The sequence below is a fragment of the Strongylocentrotus purpuratus genome, unplaced genomic scaffold (genome assembly GCF_000002235.5).
Source record: "Strongylocentrotus purpuratus isolate Spur 01 unplaced genomic scaffold, Spur_5.0 spur5_scaffold_2, whole genome shotgun sequence".
Lineage (NCBI taxonomy): Eukaryota > Metazoa > Echinodermata > Echinoidea > Camarodonta > Strongylocentrotidae > Strongylocentrotus > Strongylocentrotus purpuratus.
This window is the reverse complement of record NW_022145605.1, coordinates 30,518,580-30,531,984: the sequence shown is the minus strand read 5'-3', so window position 1 is coordinate 30,531,984 and position 13,405 is coordinate 30,518,580. Positions and strand designations below refer to the sequence as shown.

The window sequence follows — 13,405 nt, the reverse complement described above, 5'->3', positions numbered from 1 at the left end:
CAACAATTTTGTTGGTTTCATCAACTCTCCTGATCTTCACCAGAGTTTTGCTTCCTTTTCCTACATTCATCACATGCAGTCTTTTCTCAGCTTTAAGACTTCCATCTAAATATCCATGTTTTTCCCCTCCCGTGATAACAACCAAAAATGAATCGTCGCCTGGCTGGCAGAAGGGCGTTAGCTCGAATTTCAGGTAAAAAATGAAGCGCTAAGCAGAAGGGCATTAGCACTAAATCACCTCAAACTTTTTATAAAACTGACTTATTACCTTTTAAAAATTGTGGCCTTGTACTAATATAACATTTCTATTAGTCTTTTATAATTTAAACCAATTTTCGGGACAGAAAGCAGTTTAAATATAAAACAAATCTTTAAATGTGAATAATTCGAAAAGTAGTTTTCGAGTCGCTTGCGCTAACCGTTACGCCCTTCTGCCAGCCGGCCGACGAAATGAACAAACAAACAGCAACAAAAAATCTGAAAATAACCAGGAGCAATATTAAACTGAGCGAACATTTAAATAATCTCTTAATATCAAAGTAACTCTAAAACGAAAACCCTGCATCAATCCACTTTGTGCCTCACAGCAAATGCAGTGTATATTTTTCCTGAAAACTGAAAACTCAATATGTTCATCACACCTCAATATAAAAATAGAATATGAACCTTATTGGTTCTCTTTCATGAAGAAAGCTGTCTGGAATCGCTTATGGTCTGCAATTTCAAAGTAAATCTTTTTGAAAAGTTGTAAACCAATAAAATAAAATCAAAACAAGTGTAAGTACCGTAGACAAAACTATAAAAGCGATTCGCTTGAAATTGGAAAACACTTGTAATTGATGTAAATGTTCATCGTGAATGGCAATCATGGCAATGACCAGAACTTTTTTTTGGAGTTCGCCAATCACAGAAGTTGAGTTTGCAAAATAACAATTAAAATTTCCTAAAACTAGCAAAGCTAGAGCAATGTTAAAGAGTCGTGATCACGATAATCACTTCCATGACATGTGGACATTTGATATTTGGACATATGTAATATATATTGAGATTGGGAGTGTAGTTATAGCAGTGCTCAATATTGACGGAGGTCCAGTGCTCTTGGCTCCAACTTTTAACTCCAGGGTCCTGTTTCATGAAACTTGTTATCAATAACAAGGTACAATAATTGTTATAAGCTACTGAAATCCTTACGCTTGATTGGCTATGAGCCATTTTGTCAGAGATCTGTGACACTTGTTATTGATAACATGTTTCGTGAAACAGGGTCTAGATTCTGAACATTTTGAAGAAGAAAAAAAGGTTTAATAGATACAGACCTAACATATTTCAATCTAGACCCAGGGAAAAAAATTATATTTATTTTCCGGGGGCTACTTTTCAAGCTTGCCTGCATGAAAATAACATTCTAAAATTTGTTTTGCATTGAACTCTATGCAAATTTACAGGGGCTCTTTTCTGATTTTCGGGGGCTATTTTGGGCATTTCGGGGGCCAATTCGCCCCGAGCCCCCATGTATTTTTTTCGCTGTCTAGACCCCTTAAGTGAAGTTTGTAGCATAGAGTTCTTTTCATTGAGAGAAAAGGAAGGAAATGATTACAAAGGATGAGGATATTAAACAAAGAGAGAGGAAGAAGATGAAAAAGACAGAGAAAATTCAAGAAATGGTCTTTATACTGAAGGTATGAAGGTAAAATGTAAGAGGGTATCCTACAAAAATATAACAGACTCCATGTATGTCTCAGATGGCAATGGATAGAAGAGCGGAAGGAGGAATAGGAAAGTCTGCTCAGTTCTGCACCTCTTTGGGTCATCATTAATATCATAATGAACATGAAACATACAACATACATCTTACTTAAAACAAAGTTTCTTGCACATTCCCTCTTCTCAGTACACATTTATCAGCTCACTTTGCAAAAGTGGAGTTTAAAAACAAAAACAAAAATTCACCTCAAAATGTCACACAAGTGAGACGGATCCTTGGCTTGAAAATAAATAAATAGAATGAACGAGATACAAACATGATTCATTGCAAAAGACATCACGTTTCACATTCATTTTCAAATAATATGAATACAAATGATTAAATGCTAACACATCCTCCGAAAGTCTTTTTATCCCTGCAATGGCCGTTTCAAGCCTACATGTACGCTTCCCAACAGGTCCTGCAAATAATAAAAGCTTGTAATCCTTGCATCCATTTTCGGATAAAATGTAAATACCAATGACGAAAATGCAACATGTTTTCCCAAAGTCTTTTTTATCTCTGTGATGGGAATATTTCATGCCGTAATTTCTCAAGCCCTGCAATTCATAAATGCTCCGATCCGTTCCAAATGCAGCACGATCGACGATTCAAAATTCTTCCTGAACGATGGTTGGTGCGTTTCCACTATGCCGTTTCTTACATGCGTTTCACACCAAGGTCCTGTCTAGGGCAACCACATGCGGACTTCACCCCAGACTAAAATTGGACATGAAGGATGACCTGGCTGGAGTACTCCAGTACGCAGGGTAGTAGTGAGCCAGGGTTCAAATCTACCCAAGACAGGCTAAGGGTAGGGCAAGTAACGCCCAAGTTGCCAGCCACCATGTTGCACACTTTTTCCTCCGTCGATTCAAGAGAGGGATGCTGTCCCTCGAAGATCTCAGTCTTATTCGTCCCTTGTAAGCCAGGGTAGGCCTACATGTAGGTAAGATCTACACGTACCCTTAACCATCCACTGTACGCTAGAATGATGCCTTAGATGCTATCCTCCATCTCACCTTTTCTCAGCTCATCCTATGTATGCCTGGGTAAAATTGACCAAAGACCGTTGAGGAACGCTAGGGTAACGCCTTGAACACCAACCTCCATCTCATACTTGCTCCTTCCATCAATTCACGAGAAGAATGCCATCTTTCGCTCAGATCAGTCCCATCCATCCGTTATCATGCGGAGTCTATAATCTCACCAAACCAAACCAACAACCTTCACATCTTAGTTGCAGGTTAACCTTGTATGCCAGCACACACATTGATAATGTTTATATATAATATAAGGCAAGATTGGTGTCAGAGCGTCTCTGAAAACGTCCTCTCTAATCTGTCCGCGATCGCAGGCCGCTTTAGAACCGTCCGAACGTGAGAGACCAACGCTTTCTCCTTCACACCCATGGATAGAAGCTATAAAAGAAACAAAGACAAGTAAGATTAGCCGTCATTTCCATGTGTTTATATCTGTAATCCAATCCAGAGTTTTAATTCCTCAGCATTACATCATGATTTAAGTATGTTGCAGATTATATCTGTGAAGTAGAAACATAAAAAAAATAATTTGGAAGTACAAAATAATGTACAAATTGTTTCTTTTGCGGTTTTTGAACACCCACGTTAGTCTGGGCCCATCTCATAAAACTTGTTATCAATAACAAATTCAAAAATTCTATGAGAAATTTGCTCTCGGCCAATCAAATGCCACGATTTCAGTAGCTTATAACAGTTATTGAAACTTGTCATTGATAACAAGTTTTATGGAACAGGGCCCTGATCTTGAATTTGTTGTACAGTACATGTATAAGAATTTGTTTCTTTATGACCCTAGCTTCTATAAGATAACCCTAACCCTAAAAGTAACCCTCTACCTAACCCTACTACCAGTACATACAAACCAACCTACCCTGCCACAGCGACTGACTCCCAAGATTCTCCTCCTATCTGTGTCTGGCATACAGGTGAAGACAGTAAGATTTGATGCTCTACAGCTAACCCTAAACCTAACTTTGACCTTACCCCTCCCGCTAACCCTAACCCTACTACCAGTACATACAAACCAACTTACCCTGCCACAGCGACTCATTCCCCAAGATTCTCCTCCCATTGGTGACTAGCATACAGGTGAAGACAGTGAGATTTGATGCTCTACAGATAACCCTACCCTAAACCTAACCCACCCTTACCCTAATCCTAACCCTAACCCTACTACCAGCTCATTATAAACCAACCTACCCTGCCACAGCGACTCACTCCCAGGATTCTCCTCCCATCGGTGTCTGGCATACAGGTGAAGACGGTGAGATGAGATGCTATGCAGCTACTGAGGAATGTCCCCGTTTCTAGGTCACACAGCTTGACTCTGCCCATCTTTGTCAGGATGTACACCAAACCGTGTGACGAGCTCACCTAGAATAAAAAATAAAATAAAATAAATAAAACAAATTGGGATAAAGCTTTTACACTTTAAAGGCATCATTTAACAAAGGTAAATCTGAGATGCATGGCCCCACATGCTATCAGTGTCTGTGATATGGTGTAATATTGAAGCCCTAACAAAATTGCGCTTCAAAATGATCATGAAGCGCCTCAAAAAAGTAAAAAATCTTTGAGTGACCGTTTTTACCATACTCTAACTCATTTCTCCCAATAGACTGTAGTGTTATGAAAACCATTAGGAAAACATAGAATTTGATTTCGATCTCCAATAATAATAATAATATTTAATTTTTATAAAGCGCTTAATACAAATGTCTCTAAGCGCTTTACAAATATCTTGATAATCAGCCTGGCGATCGGCTTTTAAAAGTCATGGGGTTCCTGACTGACCTAGAGGTTTAGAATTATCATTGTAGCATGAGCTAAATCCAGGATTTTGTTTCAGAATCTGAGGCAAAGTTACCCAATCCCTTTAATACAACATGCATACTTTCAATGGAATATAGAGCCATGAAAAGGGCTGGTGAGCACCACAATGAACTCTAAGGGTGGTATTCTCGAAAGCGGCCTAAGTTAAACCTGGCCTAAGTTAAACCGTGGTTTAGTTAGGCCAGGCTTAACTTAGGCCGCTGACCTAAGTCATTTTCGTTTCTCGAAAGGTGGCCTAACTGATCCATGGTTTAAACCTGGCCTAACTTAGTCCATGGATTATTCACCATGGTTACAGTTTCTGCACATGCTCAGTATAAGCTGCGACGTCACAATGCACTAAGACAATGGGCTAAGACAATGGATGCGCGCAGTGTGGAGAGGATGCATCACCTCGACAACTTGAGCAATATGACGTCCAGGGGCGGCGGAGCGACTTCAAAAGCAGGGGGCAGCATCAACAAAAAGGGCACTTGCTGGAATTGTATCATTGTTAAAAGGGAAATTATCAGAGGTTAAAAGGGTCACATATCGCACCTGAAAAGGGGCATTGAACATATTTTAAAAGGGGCACTTATGAGAATGAAAAAGAGGCACTTAAAAAAAAGGAAATGTGCATTTGTTGAAAGAAAAGGGGCACCGATAATTTTGTTAATAGGGGCACCTCTCAAATTTAAATAGGGCAATTATCAGAGGTGAAGGGGCACTTCTCGTACCTGAAAAGGAGCACTTACTAGAGATTTAAAAGGGCACTGAAAACAATGGAAAATTGACACTTATTGCCAAGGAAAATGGAAACTTGTCAAAGGAAAAGGGGCGCATTTCAAAATTAAAGGGGCACTTATCAGAGGTGAAAAGGGGGAGGGGCACTTCTTACAAAGTTAAAAGGGCACTTACCTATATAAAAAGGGGCATTTGAAAAAGGGGGCACTGTACCCCCCCCCCAACTCTTTCTCCCTATCTCCATCTCTCTCTCTCTCTCTCTCTCTCACACACACACACTATCTCACATCATTGTTTATTTCTCATTTTCATGACATCTCTCACCATTAAATTGTTCTTTCTCATTTGGTTCCCTTTCTCTTTTACTCTATCTCTCTCTCTCGCTGGCTCTCTGTTCTCTCACTGTTCTATTTCCAGACTTTTTCCATGTATAATTCAATGAACCCAACAGTATGCACACTTAAAATCAAAAGATATGAAAGGAATATTGTATATAACATATCAACAATTATGTTCAATTTATTTATTTTTCTTAAAACAGAAAAGATTGTAATTCACGATGAATACGATTATAAAATTGAAGGTCAAATATTAAGCTCCAATAGCCTCATAATCTGCTACTTGAAATTATTAGAATTCAAAGTTATGTATTTGTTACATTACTTTTTCCCATTTTTTAAAAACAAAGCATAGTCTACTTTTGAGCCGTCTTTCTTTTGCAGGGAATCTGTTATATCATGACTTGCACTATATTATAAAACACATTATAAAACATGATTTCTTAAATGACTCAAAAATCACAATTTTTCCAGTGAAACAATAATAATAATAATAATTACAGTGCTTATATAGCTCCTAACACTTACTTTGTCAGAAGTCTCTAAGCGCTCTACAATAATGCAGCATAATTACCCTGGCTTTAGCAGTGCAGCTGTTACAATGAACATCTGATGTACATAAAAACATCCTTATGAGTGATGGTTGCTTTGGGGTTCACACACACAACAAGGACATATCAGGCTTTTTATCAATGGTTGCTTGTTTGTTACCATAGCTTCATGTTATGAGGATCATAATACAAAGGTTTTGATCCCCATGCAGTCACAGTTACAGCAGATAGAGTCTGGTTCATTGAAGAGGCTAAGTAGAACTTCATAGTCCTTGCAAGTATGGCTGTTGAATAAAAAGAGGAAAAAAATGAAAGGAAGCACATTGAAACCTATTTCTGTTAAACATTAAAAAGGTCTTGCATGTACATTGTGACCAAAGTAGACTTACATGCACATTGTGGTAAAAGTGGAGTGCATAATCAATTACTTGAAAGTATTGATGGGAAAATGTGAATGAACAAATGCCCTCCTTGAAGTACCTGGGCATACAAACAACAACTTATTCGTACAGCCTACCTGTCTGAAACTCAGCAGCTCAGTAGTTCTCCTTCCTCTCTCTGAATTTGTCTCAATTATCAGGGAATTTGCCTTCATTTATTTTACTGAAGAAGAACATCATCCTGAAACAAAAATAAAAATGTTTAGACCTCATTAAAATATCAAAGATCTACTCCATTGATAATTGGTCTTAGTTATAGTGTCAATCATATTCTAACTTTAAAAAAAAAATTAAGGCGCCTTTCATGTAGGCAGTGACTAGGCACCCCCTCCCCACTCAGTTACTAATAATCATTGATTTACAGAATGACTACCGGTATCTCTTTTAAAGTCAAGAACAAACATACACATTCTTGCAGTACTATCTCATAAATGTGCTTGCACCAAGTTGTACTTGCCATGTCATGGCCTAAGAAAGCCCTAAGTAGTTAAAGTCTATAGCCAAGTTAGTCCCTTTCCTAAAATCAAGTCTAGAGGATTTTCTTTCGAAAACTTTTCATTAAAAGAATGGTGTTTTTTAGTGACATCCTCACAGAACGGGGCAATTTAAAGCAACAAGGTGACATGAAAAGGTTATTTGAACTAGATGCAAATGATTACTTTAGGATACAGGGAGTGTACTCTTCGTTATCAAAGATAAATATTCCTAAAATAGTTTATACAAATCCATTCAAAAATGATATTACTTCCAATATTATTTTACCCCCCGAGTTGATATGCTTGAACAGAATAAAAAGCAAACAATTTTATGATCTGTTGATCGCAGAGAAATATGAATGCCCAGTCAGTACGTTTAGACTAAAGAATAGATATGATGTTTCAGATACAGAATTGTTATTGGCTCGTTCAGGTATCATTTCAACTACAATTGATGTAATTTACAGAGAATTTCAGTTTAAGGTATTAAATAATATTCTGAATTTGAATTATAAACTGTATAAAATGAAAGTCATTAGTTCCCCATTATGTTCTTTTTGTGACATGGAAAATGAAACGATTGAACATTTTTTTGGAAATGTACAATAGTACAAGATTTTTGGAATCAGCTCGGAAAAGAGCTGACTATGTTTGATTTCTCGATTTTAACCGAAAAAACGGTAATTCTTGGTATATTGTCGAAGAATTATATTCTTTTTAATCATATATTAATAATTGCAAAGAAAACAATTTACCTAAATAGATGTAAATTAGTTAAACCAAATATTTCTAACTTCATGTCCTTATTGATTAAATCATATAAAATGGAGAAATACATTGCTATACGCAATGACAAAGAAGCTGCCCATGACAGCAGGTGGCAGGGCATGGCCCAATGGATATCTACTGTCAGATAAGAAAGATTTTTTGTTGTTGTTGATAGGTTAATAAGCTGTAACGTTCAATGTATTATGTAATCAAATGTTCATTTTCACTGGTGTGTGAATAATTTGTCAAATCAATGTGCTGTGAAGTGACCACAAAATAAAAAAGACAATTTCAATACAAAAAAAAAAAAAAGTCTAGAGGTCTACATCTTACTTAGATAACCAACCGACAGTTGGCCTAACCTAGATGTAAACGCAGCCTGGGTTGTAGATTTTACAAGGCCCTAATCGTTAGAGCCCAACTTTTCCATTTTAGTTCAATCTAACATTAGACCAAAGATTGTCTTATTGTTTATGTTATCTCCCAAAATGAGCTTCGTGAAAGGGAAAAAAGTAAAATGAAAATTTACTGCACTGTACTTTACTGCAGTCTGTAGGTCGTTAAGTCTTATATGGTCTAGAATTGTTAGCGGTAGGTTTGAATTTTCTTCTGACCCAAATTTTAAAGTAGTTAATCAACTGTTGATTATTTGTGTCGTATTTTCAGAGATAGTTCCTCCCAAAAGTCTAGACCAAGCTGTCACTGTCAGGAGTGACTGGTAGCCATGGCAATCGAGCTGAAAATATTAGCTCGTGCCTATGTAAAATGAATAAAAGTTTGAGTGTAGTTTGCACCTACATTCATCAGACAAAACAATTTTAAATCACTTCATAATGTACCTGTAGACACATCTGCAGATTCATGAAATCAGCAGATCTTTTTTAATAAAAATTGTATAAACATGATTTAGTTTACAAAATTTAGGAGTAATTACAGCTTTACTCACCAGCAGACTTTCCAAGAAAAATGGAGTATCTATTTTTCCTGTTCAGGAAATAACTGGTGTTGGGCCAACTGGCTTAAAGACGCCTATGTGGGTGCAATCAATAGCACCGACCATATTAATGCCAGGGAAATGGCAGTAATTATAAAAATTCATGTTGGGTCTGCACTCTGCAGGACTGCCTCTCTTGTTGAAGGAATTGAGATGTATTGGTCCGATCTCCTGGCAATGGCTATTGAGATGGACTTCACAAGGCGGGACACCGTAGCTTGGGAGAGGCCTTCTTTTTTCATCCCCATGCATCAATTGAAAAGAACCTGAAATAGCAGAAAATCAAGATGAAAAATATGTTGATATTTGATAAGAAATTACAATTTCTCTTTCTCTGTAGTTTACTAACTAATAGGGCAATTCCACGGTAACGGAAGGACACTCAGACAAGATTTTTGAACTTCAGGTTCATACTAAAAGAACTGTTTTATTAGTATAAGATGTGAAACAGTATAGATATAATACCTATATAAGTGCCTTTAATTTTCACACAAAAAATTGTCATTATAGCTAAGTAGTTTAAGAATGTGCATATTAATTATCTCGGTAACGGAAGGACATAAAAATGGACATGGTTTTTCCAGTTAATTAGTGTTTATCCAAACTTTGTGAAGTTGATGAAGCTTCCCACTTGACTGAAACACATTTTGTTCCCCATAGTTTAATACATACTAATAAAACATTTCTTTTAGTATGAACCTGAAGTTCAAAAATCTTGTCTGAGTGTCCTTCCGTTACCGTGGAATTGCCCAATAGTATTATTAGACTAAACTACTGTAACATTATCAGCAAATGTATATCCAAAAAAAGGAAGCTTCTGTCCATTTCCTTTCAATTTCTATTAGACCTGTCTAGACTAGACTCTTATTGATGAAATTTACATCTAGGTCTATTAATATTGTTTTAAAAAAAATGTTTTCTTGGGGGGGGGGGTGGTTATGAAAATCATCATCATCCTGTATAAAATTATCGCACCAACAGCCACAACTAGCACTGCAGCTCAGGCAGAGGTGATACCAGACCGAAATTTCTGTCTCTTTCGTTTGTTAGCCTCTGATTTGGGTAGGGTCGGCTCCTGAAAGAGAGGAGCCGATGTTATGTTTAGAAACAGGTTCATTGAAACTAACATGCAATTGAAATTAACATGCCACTTAGAAATGCACTGCAGCTGTTAAGGCACAGTTCATTGTTATTCATATTAGATGCATACACACAATGCAAGTGTATGCAAGGGTCTTCTGTTCACTACATTATACATGTAAAAGCACATGGATATTGAGTCTGGATTAAACTACCAAAGCAACCACACGTGTTTCTGCAGGCTCCATTTTGTTTGTCTCTATACTTACATTTATTTAGCTTAATAGACCTAGTTATTACTTTCCAACCCACATTACAACAGCCGACACTACACAAATCAGAGGCTAACGAACGAAAGAGTCTGCTAGTCCACTTTTAGGCAACAGCGTCTCGAAAATCCACTATAAAAGTAGATCTACGTCTAGCAATGATAGTTTTAAGGTGGTATATGCGTACGAAAGGACAATAGTGCCAAGAAAAAGAATTACCCGGTAAGAAATTGCTCAATCTCAGGAAACGAAAATGTTAACCGACAATTATTTGCACGTATGGGACTGGTCTGCGAACAATGTGAACATTTACCAAGTTTCCTCCAAATTTATTCAGTTAAAAGCATTTTAGATTATCACCAGTACAGCAACATGAAAGTTACAAAAATACTTTAATAGCTGGTGTAACTTTCATGAGCGCTTATCCATACAAAAGAGTGCAAATTGTTATCAAATATAGAAATTCAAATGCAAAACTTACCGTTCACTCTCCGCGGACACTCGATTTAACTAAAACGTGACGTCACGCGAAGTTAGGCCGAACTATGACGTATTTAAACCTGCCCTCTGAGCGGCCTAAAGTTAGGCCGAACTATGACGTATTTAAGCCTGGCTTATCTTTAGGCGGCCTTCGAGAATAGCAAAAAAGATAGTCCATGGTTTAAACCAGGTTTAGGCCACTGATTTAACTTAGGCCGCTTTCGAGAATACCACCCAAAGAGCTTTTTAAGTTCTCAATGTTTTGATCATTATGCTCTGTTAATCTTTTCTCAATGAAAATAACTGAAACATTACCCAATGGAGTCTACTTTATTGCCAATGAAAGGATATAATGTGCCGACCACCCATTTCTGTCTGGTACCCAATAGAAATGCCTGAAATGTTTAACAACAGTTATTGCATGCAAGGTGTTCACAAGGAATTAATGCTTTTAAAAAGTGAGGGGGGATACATCTGGAATGTTATTTTAATTTGTCCTTAAAGCTGTCTACCATCTCTGAAGTTTTTGCCGACTTAGTCAGACCAGCAATACATGCAATTACTGCATGCTTTATTGCCAGGAGCGCTTTTGCTTTAGAGATTAGAGGAGTACACCTAAATCTTTATTTTTTAGTATGGGTCATAATTATTTTTGCTCTCTGTTTTGCTTGGTCTCTTTAGCTCTGGTCTGTTTCCTAATATGCAATTAGGACACATCTTTCACCTTAAGTATCGTACATAATTCTTTTCATATATTCCGCCTGACCCCTCTCCTTAATAATAGTTCAAATCATATTAATGCGGGACTGCACTTCTTGTAGCCACTAGCGCTCTCTTTACAGCCAACAATGCCTAAGCAGTACCTGTTGATCCCCCATGATCCCCTTTTTCTTATTTTAATCGAGAGCTGATTTGATGAGATAACCGCCCGTCAGTGACCATGCAGGGAGGTCTAATCCCTCCTGGCCAAACTTGTACAGTTAGGCTTTAAAACATTGATCTTCCTAGTTCTCATGACCTGGCTCTGTGTTGCACAAATTGTAATAGAAAACAGATGCAAAAGTTCTCTAAAAAAAATTGCTCACAATTATATACCGTATTTAAGGCCGCACCCCCGATTTTGACATTTAAAAAAAAAATTTAAAAAAAAGTTGTTGGTGGTTGTATTTGAACCCTCCCCTACAATTGTTGATGTGACCAAAATCACCGCCTTAGACCGCTCGGCCATCCCGCACTGATGCTATAAGTTGCAGTTTTCTCTCATGTATATATTGCGCCTCTCTCTTGTGTATTGCGCCATAGTGTTGCTCATGTGATCGAGAGGCTTTAGCTACGGCAAAACTTAAATCTAGATCTACCAGTAGAGTTTGGTTGGTAAATAATGAATTTTATTTACGAGATTAGCAAAACTTTGCCCTTCATTTAAAAAATATAACACATAATTGTCGGCAAGACATGTGTTATTCTGGACAGTTATTCTAGAAATGTCCATCACCTTTCATTGTTGTCCCATATGTACAAATTTGTGATGTGTTTCATGGTTTTGACTTGCAAGTTTTTTTTTTTTTTACTCTTTCGCCGCATAGGCCGCACCCCGACTTTTTGATATTTTCTCTTCCAAAAATACTGTGGCCTCTATGTCGGCAAATATGGTACTTGTTATGACACGGGGCCCTATTATTTATACGATGCATTACCTGGACCGAGACTGGAAAGTCGTATCTCTCATCATCATCAAAGTTGACTTGTTCTGAATGGTTGGTCAAGCAACAGTTACCATCTAAGTAAGGACCCAGCTCAATGATGTGTAGCTAAGAAGTAAAACAATAAGATAGAGTGAGGACCACGTTCAATGAAGTGTATACAAAGTGAGGACCCAGTTCAATGATGTGTACTTATGAGTCAAAAGGATAATACAAAGTGAGGACCACGTTCAATGAAGTGTATACCAAGTGAGGACCCAATTCAATGATGTGTATCTATGGGTCAAAAGAATCATACAAAGTGAGGACCCAATTGAATGATGTGTATCTATGGGTCAAAAGAATCATACAAAGTGAGGACCCAATTGAATGATGTGTATCTATGGGTCAAACGAATCATACAAGGTGAGGACCCAATTGAATGATGTGTATCTATGGGTCAAACGAATCATACAAAGTGAGGACCCAATTCAATGATGTGTATCTAGGGGTCAAACGAATCATACAAAGTGAGGACTCAGTTCAATGATGTGTATCTTTGGGTCAAGAGAGTCAAACAAAGTGAGGACCCAATTCAATGATGTGTATCTATGGGTCAAGAGAGTCATACGAAGTGAGGACACAAATCAATGATGTGTATATATGGGTCAAAAGAATCATACAAAGTGAGAACCCAATTCAATGATGTGTATCTATGGGTCAAGAGAGTCATACAAAGTGAGGACCCAATTCAATGATGTGTATCTATGGGTGGAACCTCATTATAAAGAGCGCTGAAATAACGAGGTATCTGTTATAACAAGGTGATCAATGCAGATCCAACCTCTCTATATTCTTTAATTCGGTTTATTTTACTCTGATCTAACAAGGACATCGCTATACGGAGGCTCCACTGTAGAATACAGATTTTAGAGTGCGAACGTCTGATTTTTACTGACACAGGGAATTTACCTATAACTAGAA

The 13,405-nt window shown here is 37.4% G+C and overlaps 1 protein-coding gene and 1 long non-coding RNA gene across 3 annotated transcripts in view; both read right to left on the bottom strand.

Moving 5' to 3' along the window:
• Positions 1 to 2,696: 2,696 nt before the first annotated feature.
• LOC587325 (clathrin heavy chain) overlaps positions 2,697 to 13,405 on the bottom strand; it is a 37,816-nt gene continuing 27,107 nt past the window's right edge. The window contains exons 6-8 of the mRNA XM_030992189.1: positions 12,437 to 12,550; positions 3,988 to 4,161; positions 2,697 to 3,165 (exon numbers count right to left, since the gene is read on the bottom strand). Coding sequence (XP_030848049.1) covers positions 3,055 to 3,165; positions 3,988 to 4,161; positions 12,437 to 12,550 — 399 coding nt within the window. The 3' untranslated portion in view covers positions 2,697 to 3,054. The remainder of the gene's footprint in view (positions 3,166 to 3,987; positions 4,162 to 12,436; positions 12,551 to 13,405) is intronic.
• On the bottom strand, positions 6,204 to 10,966 carry LOC115926806. Of its 2 annotated transcripts, XR_004065274.1 has the most exons (4): positions 10,741 to 10,966; positions 8,863 to 9,176; positions 6,750 to 6,853; positions 6,204 to 6,516 (listed from the first exon to the last, which is right to left on the bottom strand). It is a non-coding gene; the product is annotated as an uncharacterized LOC115926806 (long non-coding RNA). The 2 variants fall into 2 exon arrangements; XR_004065273.1 differs by lacking the exon at positions 10,741 to 10,966 and having other exon boundaries at positions 8,863 to 9,259.